Source organism: Periplaneta americana, chromosome 17 (genome assembly GCF_040183065.1).
Source record: "Periplaneta americana isolate PAMFEO1 chromosome 17, P.americana_PAMFEO1_priV1, whole genome shotgun sequence".
Taxonomy (NCBI): Eukaryota; Metazoa; Arthropoda; class Insecta; order Blattodea; family Blattidae; genus Periplaneta; species Periplaneta americana.
In genome coordinates, this window is record NC_091133.1 from 73,264,520 (window position 1) to 73,289,471 (window position 24,952).

General features: G+C 33.8%; 2 protein-coding genes across 8 annotated transcripts in view; one reads left to right on the forward strand and one right to left on the reverse strand.

Annotated features, from left to right (window-relative positions):
• On the forward strand, window positions 1-17,713 carry Pmi (Transmembrane protein Pmi). 2 transcript variants are annotated; one of them, XM_069816139.1, is made up of 4 exons: window positions 1-152; window positions 758-978; window positions 14,835-14,961; window positions 17,579-17,713. In XM_069816139.1, exons 1-4 carry the CDS (start codon window positions 88-90, stop codon window positions 17,580-17,582), a joined length of 417 nt encoding a protein of 138 aa, XP_069672240.1. In that variant the 5' UTR covers window positions 1-87; the 3' UTR covers window positions 17,583-17,713. The 2 variants fall into 2 exon arrangements, with proteins under 2 accessions (XP_069672240.1, XP_069672239.1); XM_069816138.1 differs by lacking the exons at window positions 14,835-14,961; window positions 17,579-17,713 and adding an exon at window positions 7,241-8,726 and having other exon boundaries at window positions 2-152.
• LOC138692850 (dehydrogenase/reductase SDR family protein 7-like) overlaps window positions 7,380-24,952 on the reverse strand; it is a 23,185-nt gene continuing 5,612 nt past the window's right edge. For 2 of the 6 annotated variants that reach the window (XM_069816136.1, XM_069816137.1), the window contains 4 exons: window positions 24,498-24,717; window positions 24,323-24,407; window positions 23,074-23,234; window positions 20,308-22,481 (listed from right to left, as the gene is read on the reverse strand). In XM_069816136.1, the coding sequence (XP_069672237.1) occupies window positions 22,288-22,481; window positions 23,074-23,234; window positions 24,323-24,407; window positions 24,498-24,717 (660 nt within the window). In that variant the 3' untranslated portion in view covers window positions 20,308-22,287. The other 4 variants (XR_011330148.1, XR_011330149.1, XM_069816135.1 and 1 more) reach the window with 4 other exon arrangements.

Below are 24,952 nucleotides of genomic sequence, written 5' to 3' on the forward strand. Positions count from 1 at the left end.
TAACCAATATGTGTTAATCACACATTTACACTTCGCGCGAATATTTGCGCCATTCAACACGCCAATGTTTTCATCATTTGTTTCATTATGTTGAACTATGGTATATTTCCGGATCCGTATCATGCAAATATGGCGGAAGAAGGGTCTGACAGGTCTGTTGAAATTATTTATTTCAAGAGTATTCAAGTATTGACTTACAAACCATTTGCAAATTATGCAGTGGTGTAACAGAAAACTTACGATTATAGCAGACAATGCCGCGTAGAACCTTTCAACGAAATCAATAAACATAACACTAAAAGTTAATTACTAGGAACAGGATCAGTGTAAATTTTTTAATACTCTAGAGGCGAAAATATGATAGCCTATGTAAATTCTTCTCGTAGCAAAAGTCACTTAACATTTGTTACGAATAACCATATAATTGCTCCTCGATGGTAAAATAATATTTAATACTATAGATTGTTAAACACTTCGACACTGATAGTCTCTCCGAATTTAGGTTTTAAGTGTATTTTAGTGTTTTATGTTGTAACCAACTATAGCAGAAAGTAGCAAATCAATTAGTTTTCAGTCTGTTCGAATGGAGTTATATCAAAAATTTATTTTGCATGTAGCTATACCACTAGTAGTGATAGGGCAGAATTTTAGTTGTTAACTAGTATATTTTAACGTTGAATTTTAAAATCAATGTGTTAATCTGTGTTTTGTAATAGAACCAGATTTTAATACTAAAAATTCAATTCCGTCTTCACAGAGATTTGGACCCATCAAAGATTGCCGTCATCCGTGAGGTATATGACAGTGAAAATGCATATGAAACTTTTGAACTGGAATTGGAACGTGCCTTGGAGGCAGGTTGTAGCATTATTGTTGTTGAACCATCAAAGCTAGGAGATGAAACTGCACGCTGGATAGCCGTTGGTAATTGTCTACACAAGACAGCAGTCCTCTCAGGAATAGGTGCCATTGCAATAGGTTGGTATTTTCTCATTTTTAATCTTTTGAGTTCCTAAATGTTTACTCTTAAAAAAAGGCGTTATGGAACGATTAGCATGAAATTCTAAACGCACATAATTTTTACAAATCTCAGTGGTACCACTATTTTGTATATTAGCCTACTAAGAACTGTGCGAAAACAATAGTAGGCCTACTTGCTTGAAACTTGTTGACTGCATGTAATTAAAATTGTTGGTAATTATTTACTTTTGCTGACAGCACATTTTCTCGACGAGATTTATTCAGAACTCCTTGATTTATATTTGGGAATAGGTACAAACTACTAAAATTGAGGGGAAAGTAATAATTTTCATTTTATCTAGTTAATATTTACGACTTTAAGGTATATAATCTTGAGTTAGACTTGAGTGTGTGGTGACTGAAGTCGGTGTGTTTGTGGGTTTACCATATTTGGCACATCCTAGTAGTAGTGTCTGATCGTGTTGCGGTGTTTTACCCTCCGGCAACGTATAGGCCTATTTCCGTAAATATTGCGCGTAGGTTAGATGAGAGGATAGGTAATCGACGTGAGGCCGAGGAATGTGACATGGTTAAATGAGGGGATAGCTAAGTGACATGAGGCCGAGGTATGTGACAAGGTTAGATGAGGTGATAGCTAAGTGACGTGAGGCCATGAAATGTGTTAGAGTGGGTTAGACGAGGGGATAACTGACAGGAGACCGAGGAATGTAACAAAGTAAGATTAGGTTAGTTGAGGGGATAGCTAAGTGATAGGAAATCTACAACTCTGACAAGGTAAGAGGTAATTATTATTGCTTTCCGCTAAATTTGAGTAGTTTGTATGTATTCAAGTTAAATCAAGGAGTTCTAAATAAATTTTGTCAGTCAAATACACTGTCAGCTAAGTAGATAAGTTAATTACCAAATTGTTAAATGAGTATAATTTGTTAATTACAATAATTTAAACTACAATAACAGACAAGACTTGAAAAGGACATGGTGTTGGAACTTTTGTAACAAATCTCAGTACCTATCTGTTTTTAGTAAAATAAAAATGTAAGAAGTTAACAGGAGTAATTTACAGTTCTTACTCTGACTTTCACATTCGTATTAAGAGATTAAGTCTTCTGTCCAGCTGGATTGTTGAAAATAAGTGATCTTATTTCAAATTAGCATTTCCAGCTGCTCAGGATATCAATTTTTGAAACACAGATTTTGTCTTTAATATCAGCATCCACATACATAGACATTAATTTCTCAGACAGTCCATATTTATTTTATTTTATTGAGTTATTTTACGATGCTGTATCAACATCTAGGTTATTTAGCATCTGAATGAAATGAAGGTGATAATGCCGGTGAAGTGAGTCCGGGGTCCAGCACCGAAAGTTACCCAGCATTTGCTCGTGACAGTCCATATCAAAACCGATAAGTTGATAATGTAAGTTACCTTTTGTCTGTCCACCAGTGACGACACATGAAACTTTAAGACATAAAGTTACTCGGTTATCAAAATGTCGCATAAAAGTCATGAAACGTAAGAATTTTAGAATGTCAAATCATACATTGAATATAACATGTCGCAACTCGAAATGAAACTTGTTAAGGAAGCAAGGTGTCCCAGATCATTATTATTAATTTCCATGCCTTTTATTATAGGAGTTCAAATAGTCCTAGGTGTACTGTGCAAAAAAGTGCATTTTAAACATCTATTTTAATATGGTTTCAAATCAGTCCTTTGATTTCGAAATCTAATAATAGAGAACTATGTCAAATGGATTCGAGCATGAATCTAGTAAACCTTGCACTGGCGTGAATGTGACAGCTTGGACCGTTAAAAATTGTTGTCAGTGTTTTGTTTTTAATAATGTTAACAGTCTTATCTGTCACTTACACATAAATCCGCAGTTTACTAGCTGCGTGCTGGTAATTTCCCAGAATGTATTGCTGCACATAGACCAGTTTTTAAACCTAAGCTTAGTGTATGTAATCTATACTAAACCCCTAAACTAACCTAATCTAACCTGTTACAGATGCAAGAAAGGTTAGGTTAATGTTTTAGTGTAAATTAAGGTTAAGTTTTTTTGTAAGACTGGTCTATTTGCAGCGACACATTCTGGAAAATTACCTGCGTGTTTAAGTCCATGTGTCTTACTTTACCAACTGTAAAGAATTACCTAATGCAATAAACACTTGAAAGAATATATTTTCTAATAAAATATGCATTAATAAAATTAATTCGTGTTTAAAATGTGAAGCAGTCCTTTCTTCCCTATAATTTTCCTAGCATTTTGAGACATTTCCTGTATTTTTCATATTCTCTGTTGAAGATAATTGAGCCATGTTATGCTGAAATATAGAATATTCTGTACATGATTTCTCTAATCATGTACTAGCCATAGCTTTTTCTTAGCTGACCCACTGGAGCAGTTTCACTACAAATAGCATGAATTCCTTTCTGCCAAAATAATGAAATCTTTCTAAGATGTATAATGAAGAAATGTTTCATCCATTACTTGCAGATGGTCCTCTACTACACCAAGGAAAGTATTGTGTTATAATATTTCATTAACAAATTTTGTAGTCGTCTATCATTCTAAGGACGAAACAGTAGTTTAAAAAATGTAAAATAGACTTAACATAAATATTAGATAAGGTTGGGATAGTGAATAGTACTCGGATACTTTTTTAAGTAAAATATTATTGTTACTTCCCAGCAATTTATTTTTTATACTAAAAAGTGCTTTACACTTCTGTCTTCCACAGCAGTCAAGTGTACACTAGAAACATCTTCCTGTTTTTCTTGGTGTGTCAAGTCCAGATCTGTTCGGACTTGAATACCAGTATATTATTATTTTTTTTTAGCTTACTGTTGACTTCAGTATAAGTATGCAGATAAGTCTTCGTAGTTATGTGATTCAGTACAGAGCCCTCACAGTGCAATACAACTTTCTAAAATAATCATAATTTTTAATTTGTCAAGAACTTCCTAATTCATTTGGATTGGCCTGGTGGTGGTGGTAGTGACAGTAATAATGATGATGACGATTATTAATCTTATGAATATTTTGTGTTCAAAAAATGCAATTAAAAATTAGATGAAAAGAGCGTTAACTTTTAAGCTGCTTGTACAGATCAACTATTTCTGTGGTAAGTGGATCATGAGTAATGAGTGTTGTTTATGTCCCCATTCCAAAACCTACAACCTGTAACAAGAGACCCTTTTAAATGTTATACACAAAATGAGTCACATCAAGCTGGCTAACTATTGTTATTTCAATTGTGAAGTGAAGGTGATCCTGTTTAGATCAGTTCAGAAATCATGTTGTGCGGCTGAAATGAAATACACCTTTATTTCTTTTATTAAAATTATTTGTATACATGTGCATATGTATTTATTTTGTGTAATATATTTGTCATCTAATCGTATAAGTGTCCTATGAAGCATGAAGTAGATTTTGTAGAACATTTATTTCAGAGGTGTCATTTAGGCGGGACAGGAGGACAATGTTCACTTAAGTAGTTTAAGATAAAAAATGACTAGTACTACCAAAGAAAAAAATGTGAGAACTGCACTTTTATAAGCGATTAAGAAATAAAAGACGAGTTATTTACTCTTTCGTACACTCCATATTAACAGCAAGTGCATTTAAATTTCATATCATATAAGTAGGATAAGAAGTTAATACTAGATCTATGTGTAGAAACTGGAAATGTATTGTGAAGTGAGGTAAACATTACCAGAGAAAACAAAAAAAAAAAAAGAAATAAACGATTGGAGAAACAATATTCAACTTCAAAAATATGTTCAAGGTAGTTGATTATCATGGTTTAAATCTTTTTCTTTTATGGTGAAGTTTACTGCATTTTACGGTGTGAAAAATAGTTAATTTCAGAGGAAATAGGAAGTACACCATGTGATATACACTGTAAGGTTTTCCCTAAGAAATGTTAACCCCCCCCCCTCCCCCAAAGCAAAAACTGAAATGGCGCCCCTGGTTTATTTACAATAGATAAATATTATATATATATATTAAATAAAAACTATTGTCAGTGGTGTAGAGGGTTAAAGTATAGATTTCTCAAAAGCACAGTAGTTGGCCATTGTGAGCATATAGTGTGGGTAGATTGTGTCCACTTAATTTCATTTAGTGAAAATACTTCACCCAAACAAAAGGGAAAAGGATATGGATCGACGTAGTATCTCAGAAAAAGAAAGTATGCAGAAGCAAGTTACCAACATGGACAGTTACGAAAAGAAAAGAATTTCAATATTCTGGAATGAAAAAGAGCATCTAATAGAAAGAAGTCAAATGTAAGAAATGAAGATATTAATTCTGATGGCTCTGAAGGTCGATATGACGTATAATATCTGGTTTTAAATGTAGCAAGTCAACCTTGGAGAAAAATTCACACAGAAAGAGAAGATACTGTTGCATGATATCGTATTATTGAACTTATTTGGAAAGTAACCCTTTAACGCCAGAATTTAAATACCTCTGTGATACATAGCTGACCGGGATTTAAATGTTATAATATCCCATTGTAATTTATGTTTGTAACTACTAAAGTTGACTTTCGATTTTTTTCAACTATAGTTACTGTTGACAGAAGTTAACACTAGGAGCCAAATGGTTAAGTAAACTGAGAGACTGTGGAGATGTTTGGCCTACAGTATATTGTAATTGGACGAAACTTGGACCAGAACTATTTAGAAATACATTTTGCATGGCTTTGAACGGAAATACCATTTCCCCATTACATTATATTAGTTCAGAATGTACTGGTTTCATACATTCATTTCATCAAATGGTACTTGCTATTCTAACATTCAGAAATGAGAAGAAGATTCTGAAGTGGTTTATAATTCTACCATCTACAGCTATTTGAAATAGGATAGTTAGAAAAGAAGAAATCCAGCAGATTCCATTCTGAAACTACTTGACCTAGTCACACTGTTCAGAATCGTGAAGTGAATTAGAATTAGGCACGAAGTAATTGAACTAATCATTTCACAATACAACCTCATTGAAGACTGAATTTCACATACAGTATAAGAAGATATTGTTCTCCAATGGTTGAATCTGGGAGCATTTAATCCATTATTCTTCTTGCCACCCAGTAGAGACCCAATATAAATTTCCACAAAGAATTTAATATGGTAAAATAATACAGGCAACATAAATTTTATGTGATGGAAATAATAACTTAGACATAAAAAGATAAAAGTGTGGGCACACAGGACGATAATAATTCTTTCTAATCATTAGTCATTTCCGTGATATGAAAGAAATGGTTTAAGTTAGGTATGTATGAATTTAAATTTACTATTTCCAAATATCAGCAAGATAAAAATTTCGTTTTTGCTCCCATTTCAATTGCTTTATATAATTTGTGTTCTGGACAAACCTGTCGACTAGCATCATTGATTGTGTGCATATGCCGTAAGTTTTGTACATGAACTGTAAAGGCTCAGTAATCCAGAAATGTCATTATGTTTTCTCATTATGTAGCCAGTGAATAAAAGTATGGTAAAAAATGACACGAGTGGGGAAAAAGGAAAAAAGAAAATATCTCTCACCTCCAGGTGTGTCTGCCATGAATTCTACTTGATCTCAGAGACCTCTTAACCTTCAGTGTCCTCGGTGGAACCGATTATAAATATTGGATGAAATTCCATAACAGAGGGAGTGAAACAGGTGCTTAGGAAAATATTTAGGACTAGGAGGAATGAAGTTATAGGCGAATGGAGAGAGTTACACAATGCAAAACTGCACACATATTCTTTACCTAACATAATTAGGAACATAATCCAGACGTTTGAGATGGGCAGGACATGTAGAACGTATGGGTGAATCCAGAAATGCATATAGTGTTAGTTGGGAGGCTAGAGGGAAAAACACCTTTGGGGAAGCCAAGACGTAGATGGGAGGATAATATTAAAATGGATTTGAGGGAGGTGGGATATGATGGTAGGGACTGGATTAATCTTGCTAAGGATAGGGACCGATGGCGGGCTTATGTGAGGGCAGCAATGAACCTCCGGGTTCCTTAAAAGCCGTAAGTGAAACAAGTGAAAAGTACGGACGTTCGAATTCTGTTCTTTTTATTGAAGGGGTTCTTTATATGTCACTGCTACGAGTATTATAATAATGAACACGTGTATATACTTTTCTGAAATAAGAAAATCGTTGTGTATCAATGTGGCTTTTTTGGTCTAGATTCAGAGTATTTAAAAATATACATATATTAGAGTTGTGAGATGGATTTGTTGTTTCAGGATTGGTATGGACAGATCGCCCTTATGTATGCACTCCACTGGGGGCGTTGTCATTGCTATGCACTGGACTGTATACCATTTCATGGCAATTTGATCCATGTGTTCAATACCAGGTTGAGCGGGATCCAAGGAGGCTATCAAAATTTCCTCTCCTTGGAGTTCTTGCATCAGCATCACCTGTTGTCCTAGTTCGTCGAGATAATTCAAGACGGAAAATTCTTCATACAAGTGTATCTCTGATTGCAGCTGCATTTTGTGCATGGCGACTTTATGATGCCTATAAATGAAAGTATCTTGTTAAAAAAAAGCCACCAAATAGAGAAAAGTAGAATCCAGTTACTTTAAATTTTGTGTAAATTAACAGATCCCATGTTTCTTGAACCTATGTATTACTTTTGCAACTTATTATGAAGCGTTTTACAAAAGGTAACTGGATTCTGCTCTACATTTTTATAGGGGACATGAATATTAACATAGGGATCACATTAGGCAGGATAGCAGTTTATCTGCTTCAGCATTGCTGATGTATCTGCAGCATTTATGTGCAAACACCAACAATCTTTTGACATTTGTCAGAAATTGAGGGTGTGCTTTATCTTGCCTTGTGGCTCAGTTTAATGGTCCTAAAGCTGTAAGGCACAACACCTAGGAATGTTAATGACTTCGGTTTGCCCCACCTTTAAATACAGGCACTGGAGACAATAGGATATAGGAATTAGTTATTGTTTTATTGGTGGAATTTAAAGTTAAAACATTGAAGTTATGCTCAAAAAATATGCATGCGTGGGATGTAAACAGGAAGTTTATAAAAAGGGCACTCCTGTTGTTTGGCATGGAATTAAGTCGCACACATAAGCCACGCCACAGTTTTCAAATGGTTAACATCAACAGATAGGGAACTGTTTGTAACTAGAAGATACATTTAAAATTATTCTGAATCATGTACTGATATTAGTAGATATTTGATATTGTATTTGGTAGCTACTGCCCATATTCCATCTGAAAAAAAAAAAAAAAGAAAAAAATATTTTTCCTACTGTAAAAGTCTTTTGTTGTAGAAATGAATACGAGAAAGATCGTATAAAATCTACTTCTTGACTTCTTGCTAAGATGTGTACAGGGAATGAGATAAATACCATCTTTCGCTTTATATAAGGTGTATAGAACAAACATGCATAATGAAAAACGAACTCACCCAATACGGTAGGGTGAAGAACATCATGATTTTAGACTAGTTAATTGATAAGGAGTTTGATGACAGTAATGTACAAATCAATGTTACAACAAATATATTTCCTATTGAAACCCTTATGCCATGAACAATAATTATGAAGTGATGTATTTGCAAAATGAACGTCAGTACCAGTCCTAAAATCAATAAAATAACATTGTATAGAATTACAGTTATTTTTAATTTCAACATTGTTCAGCAGTAATTCGGTTTATTAGTCTACAATAAAAACCCACACATTAATATACAAAATGACATATTTTCCTTTGCTGTGCATTTTGATTTTGAAACCCAAATAACCTTATTCCTTACAGGGTAAGAACAGCTTTATGCAGTAAGGAATTTAACACTATATTTGTCCAAGGACTTATGAGTTATTTAAAAAGTACAGTTTCTAAATAGAAGTAGCAATCAGGTGCCAAAGGGACTTCCTGTGCAGTGCCATACAATCTCCGAACTAATTAATGAAGTAGCTACATCCTTTGCATGCATTGTTTTCTTACCGTATCAGTTGATGTATTGCTGTCATCATTAACTTTTTCTGTTTTAATACTTCAATCCTGACATGCGTCATTTTTCCTTTTGTTTCCCATTAGAATTTGTTGTATATGTTCTCGTTTGTCCAGTTTTCAACATATAATGTGTTCCTTTGTTAGGGTTTATCTAGATTTGTTGCATTTTATGATCTTGAGTCTTCTGTGCTTTCCATTCTATGTGAGCGTTATATTAAACAGTTATGACCAGTGTGAATGCAGCAGCTTTGATTTTATAGGCATAAGGGAGACATAAATAAGTATGGGTGATGAAATTATTTCTTTTCTTAATGCTGTTGAAGGAATCTTGAGAGCAAGTAGAATATCTACAAAATAAAATAGACAATGGTTATAAACCTTTTCAGTACTTCAAAGGAAATAAAATTAAAACAAAACCGTAAAACTTGTATTAAGTGAATTCAAACTGTCTCTAAATAAATGTAAATTACAAATTTAATAGAAGATATTGACTGAGGAACATAAAAGAGTTTGTTTGAGGTTTTTTAATCTAACCAATAAACATACCTATACGTTGATAGTGATTACAAAATTCTTAATGCAAAATTAATTTGTATGGCCATCCTTAACAGGATAAAATGCTTGTATATGCAGAATGTAACTATAATAACTCCTTCTGCACTCAAACACTGAACGAAGTAGATATGTTCGCACTATGTCTGTATGGTTGTGAAACTTGGACTCTCATTCTGAGAGAGGAACATAGGTTAAGGGTGTTTGAGAATAAGGTGCTTAGGAAAATATTTGGGGCTAAACGGGATGAAGTTACAGGAGAATGGAGAAAGTTACACAACGCAGAACTGCACGCATTGTATTCTTCACCTGACATAATTAGGAATATTAAATCCAGACGTTTGAGATGGGCAGGGCATGTAGCAGGTATGGGCGAATCCAGAAATGCATATAGTGTTAGTTGGGAGACCGGAGGAAAAAAGACCTTTGGGGAGGCCGAGACGTAGATGGGAGGATAATATTAAAATGGATTTGAGGGAGGTGGAATATGATGATAGAGACTGGATTAATCTTGCACAGGATAGGGACCGATGGCGGGCTTATGTGAGGGCGGCAATGAACCTTCGGGTTCCTTAAAAGCCATTTGTAAGTAAGTATATCTACAAGGCCAAGAAACACTCCAAAGTGTATCACTTTCATGATTGAGATAGCAAGTTAGTGTGTCGCAGTTCAGATTCAGTAATTACAGTAACATTATTAGGTATCATAAATTTTAAGGCAGTGTGTGCCACCAAACAGGATTATGAATAAACTTCTAAAACTGATTAAGATTAACTTAGCACTTTTGATATTAAAGAAGTAGACAACTTGGTGTTGAAGTGCTCGGAATAAACCTAAACTGCTACTAATCTGTTTTATCTAATTCTAGTTGTAAGAGTATAATAGTTTCTAAGCTTGTTTAAAAATTTCGGATGTGGGCATAACTGCATACTAAGCAGACTTAAGTTTATGAGATGTTCATTGCAATACTGTTGCACCAAAATTTTTTTGTATCATTTTAAGAGTAAAACAACGTTTATAATTTTATAAACATAAAGTATCTACTAGAAGGGCTAAAATGTGTTGAGTATGGTAAATATGCTAATTTCAGTAATAAAGCAGCTAAACGAAGTTAGACCAGCTTAGTTGTGACAAGTTCTAGTTAGACCAGCTTAGTTGTGACAAGTTCTAGTTAGACCAGTTTAGTTGTGACAAGTTCTAGTTAGACCAGCTTAGTTGTGACAAATTCATTTTCAAAGTCTACTTTAAAGAAAGTCCTGAACTTTGTGGACATTAGAGATGATTTGAATTAAGAATGTATACTAGGATTGTGTCTCCAAATTCAAGTATTTATTTTTATATATCAAAAGTTTCTGGACAAATCATTGATTTGAACTTTTAACTTAATAACCTGTCTCTGAATGAAACTTATGTCACTAGTACATGTCCTTATCAAGATAAACAATGAATTTGATGTTTGGTGTGCAACGACACATGTCAGTAGTATTGATGTATAAAGCTTTCCTTATATATGACAAATCATTTAAGCATGACCATATCAGTTGCACTTCTCTAGCTATTGTGGTGAAACTGCTCAACAAAATAGCAATACAACATTCATCTTGTGTTTCTACAAAGCATCTTCTTTCAAACGAATAGGTGAGTATTGCGTTAATTATGACATTACTTCTATTGAAAGTACTGTGGTGGTACAATGAATAACTAATTAGCTAATGGATTCTAATGCTTGGTGGTTAATACACTCTGGATGAAGTTTGTACAATCCGAAAGATTGAAGATACCCAAATCTACAATTGAAGCATTGGGCCGAATAACGGTCTATGTTACAATCTGCTAATTGTGCAGGAGAAACAAAAATGTTACACCGTAATTCTGCTCATAAATTTATTATCGGACAGGCAACATAGGTCGTTATTCCATCAATATGTATTGTACACTAAGCAAAGTATATGATTGTATGTTATTGAAAGTCTATTACACATCATAGAAGTTTGTAACATTTTTAACTGCACAAAAATGCTACTGGGGAATACAAACAGTTTTATATAATCAGAATATTATGAAATCAATAAAAAGATTAAATTATGAAATTTATTTTTAAATGTTATATATTAATATGAATTAACATCATGTAATTCATTAAGTTACACTCAATGTCATTATGAATAAACATACAATATTGACCAAATAACACCATTATTAGAAAGTAACTGCAGTATTGACATGTAGGGACACCATTAAATTAATGAAAATTGTAATAATAACAAACGAATAAAGAAAATTGAATATTGTAACTCAGAAATTGTTGGGGGATGAAATTTGAACCCCGAATATTCAGTATCTATCCCAACAGATGGCTATCTGTTAAGTATATATTTTATTAATAATGACAGTTTTTAAATGCTGACTGTAAGAGAGTAATACATTTTAAACAGCTCCTTTCTGACTCAAGAGCAAACTGTGAGCACATCTCCTTACAATCCTGTTCCTGAAACGAAATACCTTGATAATATTCTAAGATAAACTATAGTGGCAAAACACAACATAAACCAACTAACACTAGATAAAGTGCAAATTAAAATGCAACTAATAAAATACTGCAAAAATAATAGACAGGAACTTGGAGGATCCTTCGCACTAACTTGCGACTTCGTTTTCCTTATTGCATACTCAAGACCACTATTTCTCAGCGACTTTCGTGACACATCTTTCCATTTTTTAATATTAATTTATCTGGATTTTTTTTAAGCTGGTCAACATCTACCGTAGAAATCGTCACTGTCTTGCAGTCGTCGATTTTACGTAATAGATCAACCAAAACCTGATACACAGAGTTCAAGTACCTAGTATTTGTAAAGAGAACAAACTCCTGTGCAATAACTCCCAATAATATGTAAACAACTGGATACGCTAGAAGTGACTAGTGACATAGACCATTGTTCCAACCAAGAAATTCATGGTTGTAACTCGTAGAAGTGCCTCTGGTAGAGATATTGAAAAACAATTTTTGTGACAACTGTGTAAAACTATATAGAGCATTATTCCATTAAAAATTCGATTTTGAAAAATTGTAACATAGACCACTATTCGGCCCAATGCTTCAATTGAAGTGATGAGAATGATATAGTCCTAAGTCACACATGCAAGATTTAGCAGGAGAATGTATTAAAAGTTGGAGAGTCCAATGCTATTAGGTGCGTTTTAATAATTTCTTCAGCGTATAATTAAGTCATTTGTTGAGTAAATTTTATATTTCCATTGTAGCTTCGGTATATAAGAATGAATTAGCACAAGAAACTATTTTTGTTAAAAGTGTGGCTTTGGACTATCTCATTCTCATCCCTTTAATGGAATAGCTAAGCAGGAAAATGTTTTTTTTAGTGGGTTATTTTATAATGCTGTATCAACATGCAGGTTATTTAGTGTCTATAAGGGGTTCTCAACCATTTGAAGATTGTGAGCACCACCCACATCTAATAGTAAGTGAACAAGCACCATGAAATCGAATAGGTTTAGTAGACCTGTATGAATACACAAAATAAATACATTTTTTAAAAACTTATCAGGAAAATGATATCCTAGAACTTGAACATTACTGAGAATTTCAGTGATGTCCAAGGAGAAGTCACTTGTAGCTACGCGTAAACAGTCCTGCAGATGTGAATTAGTAAATAGTGATCGTGCTTTGTTCTTCAGGTATTTCATAAGTGAGGAAGTTTTTTCGCATAGTTAGGTTGTCCCGAACATAACCAGACATTTAAGAGAAACATTCCGCAGTATTTCAAGTCTTTGTATCTTCTGCTCTCCAAAGGCTACGAACTTCTCCTTTGAAACAAATAACTCGTAACCAAAGAGGACTGGAGATCTGTCAATTGAAGCTCCGCATGAGCAGCCATATTATTCTCTCGAATAATATTTATTTTTCTGATTAAGCACACACAGAATTAAAAGAAGTTAACACACCATGAAATACAGGATTGTCAATCTCATTCCTACAATCACCAAAGTTACTATTTTAAGTTTTTGTAATTGGTTTATTTTACAATACTTTATCAACTGCTATAGTTATCTAGCGTCTGAAATGAAAGTGATAATGTCAGTGAAATGAGTCCAGAGTCAAGTGCCAAAAGCATTTGTTCTTAATGGTTTGAGGAAAAACCCCCGGAAAGAACCTCAACCAGGTAACTTGTCCAGGATATAAACTGGGCCCACTCGTTTCATGTTCAGGCGCACTAACCATTACTCTATAGCAGTGGACATCAAGTTTCATTATAATAATACATTGGTAACAATTTGTACTGAACTATAACTGCAGTGCGTAAGTACTAGAAACATTATACGAGTTTTTAGACTTTCATAGTTACTGTGATTGGAATTAGGATTCGGGTAATCTACCATGTCCTGGAACTCGACATTTCCATCATTTCGAAACTACATACGGGTTCTATCATCAGGGTAGGACCAGAGAGGTCACATACTCTGTTGGGCTCGTTACAACACGCTAATCCGGACGATTACACTGATGCTGGAACCTTATGTAGTTCCAAAACATTGGAAATGTTAAGTTCCAGGGCACGGATTACCCAAAAGCCTAATTCCAATCCTACTACAGATATTGTTTGCACTATATTTCGTGTCATTGTTGCACCATATACTTCTATTTTGGTCGTTCTTTGGGTGATATCCACTGCTTTTGAGTAAAATTGTTTTCGATTTTAAAGGGATTTGTATTTTTCGAATTGGGTGAAGTACTTGTATGGTACAGATGGCAGTGGAAGAGGTTTGCAAACAAAACCCTTGTCCAAAAGTGGGTCGCACTTTGAAGAAGAAGAAGAAGATTATTATTATTATTTACTTTCTCCTTGTTGCAGACTTCTTAATAATATGATATATATCCATAATAATTATTACGGAAAAAAGTTCAAAACCCCAAGAAAAGAAAGAGAAGTAAAATTTATCGAAATAAAAAAAAACAACTTGAGAAAGAGGAAAAAAGAGAAAAATATACCCAAGGAAATACCCGAAAAACTAACAGATGTAGGAAGAGTAAGCCTTGCACGCACTAACAATTTTCTGTCTACTTATCTGCTGCAGTTATAAAACTGCTTTAATAAAATACATTGCTTGAAAGTGACGTGAACTCTCAAGCATATATTTTACTGCTGTTTTAGAAACGCAACCTGCTTTATTTTTTAAGCGGAGTGCCAACCACACAATAGAATTTGTTAGTGTGCATATGTAATGCAGTTGTGAAATATTATCTGAAAACTATGAATGGTTTTTTTTTTTTTTTTGATAGTGAAAGAGGCCAGCTCTATAATACACATTCAAAAGAATACAGTGACAGAATATCAAACACATATGACATATGCGAAACAAGTGTACAAACTGGGGTCAACTAGACAAGAAATAAAGAGTTGCAGAAGGTAAGAAATATTTCATTTGATATATTAAACACTATATTACATAAAATGTAACATTATACAGAACACTATTTCATTTTTTCTACTACTTCATAGTTCAAAATCACTGAGTTTTATACACCATTAATCTCACAACAAAAAAAAATAAAAAGATTTAGCAACTTGGGGACTGATAGAGCATAACACTGTGGGTGCAAGTTAACAACACCTGTCACAGAGTGGACATGTGTAAACGGTACATGTAGGGAGGAAGAGTATATTCTATCAGTCCTCAAGATGCTAATAATTGGTCTTGATAAGGATGCCTCATGAAGATTACTGGTCAAGTTATAAATATCACATATTCTCAAAACTCGGAATGGCTACATACAAGTAATTCAGAAGATGAGATCAACACAGAATACTAACATTCAAATCGAACAGTTAATATTACCTCCATCACCACTTGAATATACATGCATTGACTATAGAGAAGCCCTGTCAAACAATCTAAAGAAAAATGAAGTCATATCAGGTGAACTGAAACTATTCATACTCTACATCCAGAGAAAGACTGGCTACATATTTGCACCGATGGTTCCCATTATGATAAAGAAGGCAGTGCTGGAGCAGGAATCCACTGCAGTCTTCAGTTTTTGTGTCAGCAGAATGTAACATAACTCATTTTGATGGAGAAATTCTGGCAATAGATATGCCTTTATTACAACTACTAAGCAGGATAAACATGTTGCAGAAAGCAGTAACCCTTAGTGATTCTTCTTCTGTTATTCAAGCTATACCATCATGCAAAGTACCAGTTAGCCATAAAATACCGTACTAGACATCCAAAAAGCTATTAAAAATCTTAATGCCTTACAAAAACCATTACTATACAATGGATACCTGCACACTGCGGCCTACAAGGGAATGAACAAGCAAATACTTAGGCTAAAAAGGGTACCAAAATTTTACGAAAGAATATGACAATAACGTCGCCATTCTCCAACATTAATAATAAATAGAAATATCCAGAAAGAAATAGCTGAAAATTTTAAAGCTGAAAGTACAAATAAATAATGGTCAATTCTCCTAAGTAAATCTGTAATACCAGAATCACCTAGATATGATTCAGTACTTATGTTTCGGCTAACAACTGGTCATGATTGCTTGACAGCACATTTATACAGAATCTCCATGTGTTCTGTGTAATAAAGAAGACTCAGTGATGGACAGGGATAATCTTCACAAATGCCCAAATCGAAGGTTATTCCATCTGGACTTAATACCAAAATTATACTGGAAGGCAAGTGGAGGCCACCCAAGAACCTGCGCAATTATTAATATTAATAATAATAATTTATTATTACTGTAAGTTAAAGTTATATCGCCAACAGATGATGATTAATTAATTATGGTTTATTTAGCAAAGCTCGCAACTGAAGAGGTTATATCAGCGTCGCTGGTATGTCGGAATTTTGTCCCGCAGTTCTTTTACATGCCAGTAAATTTACTGACATGAGCCTGTCGCATTTAAACACACTTAAATGCCATCAATCTCGACCAGGATCGAACCCGCAGCCTCGAGCATAGAAGGCCAGCGCTATACCAACTATGCTACCAAGGGCAACAATGATGATTATGATGATGATGATTATGATTATTATTATGTGTTGTTATAACATTTCATATTTTCTGTATGTAAAACTCTATTATTTATAAATTCACAGAATGTGTGAATTTATATAAATATTAGTTAAACTAGCATGCACATACACATCAAATTAGGAAGTATTCCCTCTTTCCTTTAGATTTTAGCATACTGACACGGTAAACACCCATGGGGTGAGATAAAATAATTAGTGAAGTAATCCTTTACAACTGTTCCTTTCAAATAACTTTGAGTTCCGACTGAATCAATATTATGGAGGATGCACTCATATGAAAAATTCGCCATTTAACTGAGACAATTCCAAACGCATATTCCACTGTCCTTCTTGCTCTTGCTAATCTATAATAATTTCTTACAGATTCGTTTGGGAAAAGTTAAATTTCAGTGAGGATATGGTCGTGAGACATATTCAGAGACAGTAAATGCGTTATCACCAACTGTGATGAATGGCATGGTTCCCCTTTTTCATCTTGAGACAGTGGTCTAGGTTCTGGAATGTTTAGTCTATCTGCTTTTAATTTCATATACAAATTACACTGCTTAAATATATTAGTCACTAGATGCACCCACACCAATGCTAATAAAGCGGTAATCCGCATCCACTAAACCCATAAGAACCAGAGACAAATGATTTGTAATTATAGAATGCAGATCCACTACCATCAGATTTGCACAGTCGAATATATTTCCCATCAATTGTGCCTATAGAGCTTGGAAAGCTGGTTCTCTCCTCAAATTCCTTTGTGATACAAAGCCATCCTTCTTCACTTTTCTCGGCCATGTACATAGGTTTCAGACATTCTCATATAACTTCGCAAGTTGTCCGAACTATTTCTCTTATTGTTGTTACCGGTACTCCAAATAAATAAGCAAGCCTACTCATAACAATATAATGCATAGACGCTATTTCCAGTTGTCAAATATCTGTAAGAATAAACACTGCATTATTAGAGCTTGTTTCATTCTTTGCAGGTAAAGATGTTCAAAGGAAATGGAAAAACGAGATGTCTTTCGAAAAGAACTTAATCAGAAAAAAAGGAGAAAATCAGGGTCTGCATGTAGGAAGAGGACAAAATATATCTATTTCGATCAACTTTTATTTCTGATACCCAAGCTACAGGAATGTGAAACACCTGGAAATAATACAGCTCTAGTAAACGAATGTGATGAAGCAGAAGAGCAAGACGAAAAAAAGGAGGGCAGAAAGATAATAATCAGTCAACAGAGCCGAAGGACAATGAAATATTGTCTTCGACAAATAAGGAAACAAAGAGGCAAAAGAAATCCATGTCTAGGAAGCCTATTTACGAAGAATCCCTCCTGCAGATTCTAAAGGATAACAGAAGAAAAAAATTCTTCCTGCCCTCATTATTGCCAACTTTTCAAAAACTTTCACCACAACAAAAATTGACAGCAGTAGTGGAATTTCTGCAAGTATAACAGTCACTCTTCAACCAATTATTCAAGGCCATCCAAGTCATGCAACATTTATGTATACCGTGTCTCATTTTCCAAATTCTTCAAATGTGTTTAGTTTATCTGGAATGTCATCACATAACTCAATGGTGTTCGGGTAAAGAGAGATGTCATAAAAATGAGTTTTGAAATAAATGAAAATTAAACTTTAGACCCTTATGGAAAATAATTTTTTACACAAATAAAATACATCAAATGCTAGTATTCTTCAATTTTTTACACACTCACTTGTAGAATTTAACTTGCGTATTCACTTGGAGAACAAAACTCAACTGCACAAAAAAATGACAACCACCTTTACCTGAATACTATCGAATTATGTATGATTTGGGGCTTTCCCGGCATTTGATATAGAATAACTCTTCTCGGGTTCTCAGCCAGGTGAGTTCCATCGAAAGCTTGGAAGCTAATCTCCAACTCACCTGGCTGAGAACCTGAGAAGAGTTATTCACTATCGAATAGTCTACAATATTTGACTCAACCTGGACAGATGGTTCCACCTCAAGAAATTCAGACTCCTCACACAGGACAAACCACCTACAGCAATGTATATTTTAACATATGTACTCATCCTGAACCAACGCAATTCTGCAGTACACCCACTAGTTTTACATTGTCTCCTAGTAACAGTACAGTGATATCATCAAGTGAATCTGAATTATTCAAACTGCATCAATGTAACCTACTTTATATACTTATATGTGATGTCTTGTGTAAAATTTAACAATAAACTAAAAATACTGTTTACATTCTGGTGCTACTGCCTTCGTCATATTTACATCCTGATAAGCAATTTATGGCTGTATCATGTTTAATAATTCGTCAAATGAATTTCTGTTCTTTTTAAAATACCTAAAAAAAACTTTTTATATATACAAAAGTCTTCATATAATTTATGAAATTGTCCTTTAGGTAGTCTTGGCTTACGAGCAGATGGACCCACATTCTTTTTCTTTGCTGACTTGTATATGTCATAATGTAGCTGCAGCCTGGCTGATCTGTAAGTATGTAACAATATTTAGGTCAAGACTAATTAGTTGATGTTCACCAAAAATTACTTCTCAACAGATTCCAGGAAAAAATAAATGTTATAATCACTTCTGTTTCTCTCCTTGTACTAGATGGTCAAGTCTGATGAGCTACAGGAATTCTCTTGTAGTGGTTGACGGGGACAAGCACATCCTCAAAAAGAGCAGTGATTAGATAATAATGAAAAATTACTAGAATTATAGAGGAGAGAAAATGGAAATTTCTCAAAGAATTCTGTCCCACCACCATACACTTCGTCCAAATTCGATAGTTTCAAATCAAAATTACAACTAGAGCCATGTAGAATCTAGAAGTTTTTTGGCCACTTTCACAAATATCTTTCATGTAGAGGTAGGGTGTGACAGTGTTTTTCTATCAGAGCTCTGGGAAAATCGCTGTGACATAATGGCGATTTTGTCATAGTGTGATTTTTGTATTTGGATGTTTATTGGCCTTGGCAATTGCGAATGTTTTCCATCACAGCCACAGATAATCTATTATGTTTATCACTCTTCTGCCACTTGGCATACTGGTGCTGTTAAGTACATCAACAATACTGATTAGAGTGGCAAGTAACAAACACACAGTAAGCTATATTATTGCGAAGTGTGGGCACGTATATTCACCCAAGAATGTTTATGAATAATTAATTGAATCATTCGTGAATGAACATATCGAGTGCATTCAGCAATGTGTGGACACAGCTTGAGTATCAAACAATTGTCGATGTTAATTGTCTGAGTGGGACAATAATTAATTAGATCCTAGTTATCTTGTCCTTCTAGTATGAATCTTCTGACTTGAAGTTGTCTGGAGCCATCACATATATGTACATCAGTTACCATCATCACTATCAGTAACAAATTGATTGGAGATGGCAATTTCTCAGAGGTCTCAAATTTCTAACTATAGTCACAGTTGGAACCAGCAACAAAATCACAGGTCTTCAAATCACACCACACTACTACTTTCATACTCATCTATCCAGTGCCTTATCTTCATTTCTCTGACTACTCGGCCTCTTCAATTAAGCCTTGGTCTATCTAAAGGTACTTTGCCATCTGGAAGACAAAGCAGTATTTGATGTAGTAATCCTTCATTACACAGAATATGTTTGAGTCATCTTAATAATCTACTTCGAATTACTCCAGTTAAATCAATGTTGTTATAAAGTTCCCCAGTATCTTTGTTACGAATTTTTCATGTATTTTTATTTTTTTTTTGCAGTATTTTCAAATATAATTAGTGCACTGAAGCTTTTCCTACTCAATAGTCAGTAAAATAAATAATAATTGTTCTGTAAATTCGGAATTTTGTGTTTCTAGATAGCAATTTGGGACTTAATAGCTTAGTGACCATATTTGCATTTGTAATTCTAGTTTTATTTCTCCCTCTTCAGAAATTTTCAGTTCTAAATATTCGAAATCTCAAGTCTCTTTCGGATGATAAATTTTGTACTTTTTGTGTGTTACTTTGCGTTCCACAATTCCTAGTGATGTGCATTTTTTTACTTGATTAAGGCCCAGATGTTTCGTTTCATTAATTTTCAGCTTCAAATGGTTTATCGAAATTGAAGAATAGCTTGAAACATAAGATAGCATTTACACATAGTTAATTATATAGACTCCAGATGGTAGAAGAAATGTGAGATGGCTGAATGATGTTGAATCATATTTAAGAACCTTGGGAGCCAGAAGGTAGAGGAGTACGGTAAAGCATATGAAAGAGAGGAATTTTCGGTTATTGTAAGGGAGGCTAAGGCTTGACTAAAAGGGCCATGATGCCAAGACGAAGAAGTGTATAGACTATGAGTTGGTTGAATACTGTTTAGTATCTTTTCTGATAGGAAATAATTCACATGTCTTTGCCTAAGTTTTAGGGTACATTTAATTTTACAATAACTGCTTCTGAGTAAAGAATTTACAGTTTATTTTCGAAGTTATAAAGAAATTAATCAATTTATGAATATGGTAAGAGTATTAAATGCATTCATCTTATTAGTAAAATGTATCTGCATAAATAAATACATTCTAGATAGGTAGATATACACAAACTTCAATACTCTCATTTTTCACCTAACATACATAAGGCATGATTTTTTGGTAACAACACTGAACACGACAACATTCTAAGTGTAGTTTTTAGCGGTATTACACCTTTTAGACATTTAAATGTAACATAATTAAGCAAAATAAAAGCCACGAAATTTGTTGTTTTGCGCGAAATATACCTCCAAAAAACTTGTTTCAATGCAGTTCTAGACTTTATCTCTCTCTCTCTCTTTCCTTGCCCCTACATAGACACATAGTTTAAAATTTCCATTCAGAAATGCTTGTATGTCGTGCTGCTATAATAATTAATTTCTCTGCCATTTGATAGAGTTCATACCTCTTGGCTTTCTCTGTGTTCGACATTCTCAATACTTACCGACTATGACACAACCCTTCATGCAGATAATGTTGAAACTATGCAAAGTGTGTGTTTTGGGGATGTATTTGAGAACGTTGTATTATGCCTAATGTGTGTAAAATTTTAAGCAATAGGTATCATAAATAAAATCTGATGATTAGAAATATGCGTTAAAGTAGCTATTTCATGAAATACCCATTGAAATAAAAGTATGTATAGCACAGAAATCAGAGTTTTATTTCACCAAAAAATCAGGCCTCTAAACTTTGGAAATGTTAATCAGTTCATGTCGAAACCTCCCTTTAAACTGTATACACACATCTCCACAGAAAATGCACAAATATAAAGAATTAGTCGGGTATAAAAATTTACTTGAAATGTTGCATTATGAAACAACGATATGGTAGTTATTTGGCGAGAATAGTTGATTTTCCATTCTCAATTAGTCTGTCACGTGATATGTGACATAAGGCAGTGCACTCAACACTGTTCCTCAGCTGAGTAAGCACCCAGCGTCGACGACCGCTCAATTAATTTATAATCTTTATTGAAGCCTACAGTCACTATAGGCAGCAAATGAGCTTGTCTATCTAATAGGGAAGTTTAACAATGTCTGCAATTAGCAGGGAGATTTCAACACGAGCTCACTGACAGTTTTCTTGTGAAATGTGTTCTCATTACTTAATGTGTTATATTTAAGTAAATCATTGTTCTTCTAAGCCATTTTATTACTAAAATTATGTTATGCATTTTAATAATAACAACCATTAGTTTACGGCTCTTTCAGCTCTTCTTTTCATAATCCAGAAGTAAAGTGATGGTGCAATTGTCCGGATGAGTATTGCAAGACGAGGAGCAAGGGGAGCGATAATCAACTCCTTCTTACTTTCTGCCACTGCAAGCAATATCTTCTCTGCCACATATTCAGGCTTGTACCCACTTGCAGTTGACTCATCCATTGCTGTCAATGATAAGGTATTGAACATTTACAAGTGCAAATTATAAGTTAAAAGACAACACTGTAAAAGACGAGCTATCAATATATTTAAATTTTAACACTGGAAAGCTAAGATACAAAAAATAAAAATATCCCAAATTACCAAAAAGAGTAGTAAAAAATAATAATAATAATAATAATAATAATAATAATAATAATAATTTTAAATTTGTATTAGAATAAAAATATATACGTCAACCCATCTCCATTCTTTTAGTTCCTTCTCCACTTTAACCTTCATTTGTGCAAATCTAGATAAATATGGGCTAGTCACCTCTGGCGCTGAGCCCTTCAATTAGCCTCTGAATGTCAGTCTCAAGAACAAAGCAATAGGAACAGACTATCCAAGAAATCGATGGCATTTTAATCTTATATAAAACAAAGAATTATTGATGTATTAACTTTGTTTCAAGTAATGAAATTAAATAATTTATTGCATTTATTATGTTTATAAATTTTCTCTAATGTAGATATTTTAATGTGTATGTAATAATTCAGATTTCTGAATTAACAACCACACAATTTATGCACACATAGTAACTAAATATATAATTACCTCCATATTGTTCACCACTTCCAGTAAGAGCATTGATTGACATAGCTGTGGCTATATAACCAGGACTTATCACAGATACTGTAATGTTATATTTCGCTATTTCAGCCCTTAATGTGTCATAGAATGCCTGAAGGGCATGTTTCGAGGCAGCATAAGCAGATCTGAAATTAAGAAAAAAATCGCTATTTATTTACCAATGTGAAGAGAGATAAAAATTCAATAAGTTAATACCACTTGTAACACTTTTTTCGGATTGGAAATGAGTAAAAAATTCGTATACATTGCGAAACTTATAGTTTTAAAAGCATGGTGAAGAAATATATTGCTGTGTTTGTACTAAGAGTCATTGCACCACGAGTGTAAGAAACAAATGTCACTCTCTACATGAAAAAAATCCTCCGGTCAGCACTGTTTCAATATGTATTACCAGTACTTTCCTTTCTATGAAAGGATTTTAACACTTAAACGTCTCCCTGTCAATACATTCTTATCCTTTCTGTAAAATTTATTCATCCTTTGAATTCTGTGAATTGTGCAGTAAGTTTGATAGTGCAAAATGGCAAAGCGGAAATCTCTGTCTATAAGTGAAAAATTACATCAGTGTTGCTCTTAGCAGTACAGCACAGAAAATGTTATCATTCATAATAACAGTACAAACACATAGCAAACAACAATGAAAGATTTTTTCATATGAAATAAGCTCTTATTTGCATTTTGCACTGTAACTAATGCACAATAAAATATGTTTCCTATACGTGATGTCTAAATTCTTTTCTCCATTTCATAAATCATTTCCCATCTATAGCGCTGTCCCACTTATAATGCTTTAAGGCCACGAGCATATTAATGGGGTTATACTGTATACAGCTTTCATATAATTATACAAGTTTAATGCAAAACATTTTAAAGTTTATTACAAAATAAAATAACTGAAAACAGGAAGATTTTGGAAATAATTGCCCAAATCGTTCGATCAAGACATTATCGACATGTTTTACCTTTACAAAGATATTACATACAGTATAACTGTTTTTTTCTCCTACACTTTCATTTCCCACACAGGGTGAGTCAGCGGAAGATATTCATTATCTCATAATTAAGATCTCATCCTTTGTGAGTGATTATTTCCCCTTTCCCTCCAAGAAAGTACAACAGCAGAATCACAACAAATTTTTAAACGAAAAGTATAAGATCATGAAGTTAAAGAAATTGGAAAACAATATATGTTTGCAATAATTATTATACACACCTGTATGGTATTGCAATTCTGCCTTGGACACTGCTTATAGTAACAATATGACCACTACGTCGATCAATCATAGATGGCAACACAGCTGTTACAAAGTAAATTTCATAATTAGAATCTATTTTTTATAGCTTGAAATGACAAGAGATATTTTAATGTAACAAATATCATTATACACCTTTTGTTAGCGCCATCTGCCCAAAATAGTTGACAACCATCACCTTAATAGCAACATCAACATTTGTACTTAGTATGTCACCCCTGTTGCTTATACCGCCATTGTGTATCAGAACATCAATATGGCCAAATATTGCCAGTGCCTGAGTTATTCGTTCTGGAAGAGAATTCAAATCCGACAAATCCAAAGGTAAAATTACTGGTGGATGTGTAGGAACAGTCTGAAAAGAAAAAAAAGAATACTCTAATATAGTAGGTATAATGTTCCATCAAAAGTTTGTGACAGTTTAATATTGTAGAAATCTTGGGTGGGCTGTATACCAGGACAATACGATTTATATCTTAAGATGGATGTTGCCATTGTACTGGTTAGCACCTGTTCAGTCACTGCAACATAGTGTTAACGAGCACAAGCAATACCTATCATCTTGGTGTGCAGCCACCTTAAGTTGTACT

What these genes read in the sequence shown, in the direction of transcription:
- Pmi (XM_069816138.1), top strand. Translation starts at nt 88, where the DNA reads ATGTTGAACTATGGTATATTTCCGGATCCGTATCATGCAAATATGGCG. An exon ending in GCGGAAGAAGGGTCTGACAG is followed by an intron (nt 153 to 757) that starts GTCTGTTGAAAT and finishes CCGTCTTCACAG; the next exon opens with AGATTTGGACCCATCAAAGA. An exon ending in AATAGGTGCCATTGCAATAG is followed by an intron (nt 979 to 7,240) that starts GTTGGTATTTTC and finishes TTGTTGTTTCAG; the next exon opens with GATTGGTATGGACAGATCGC.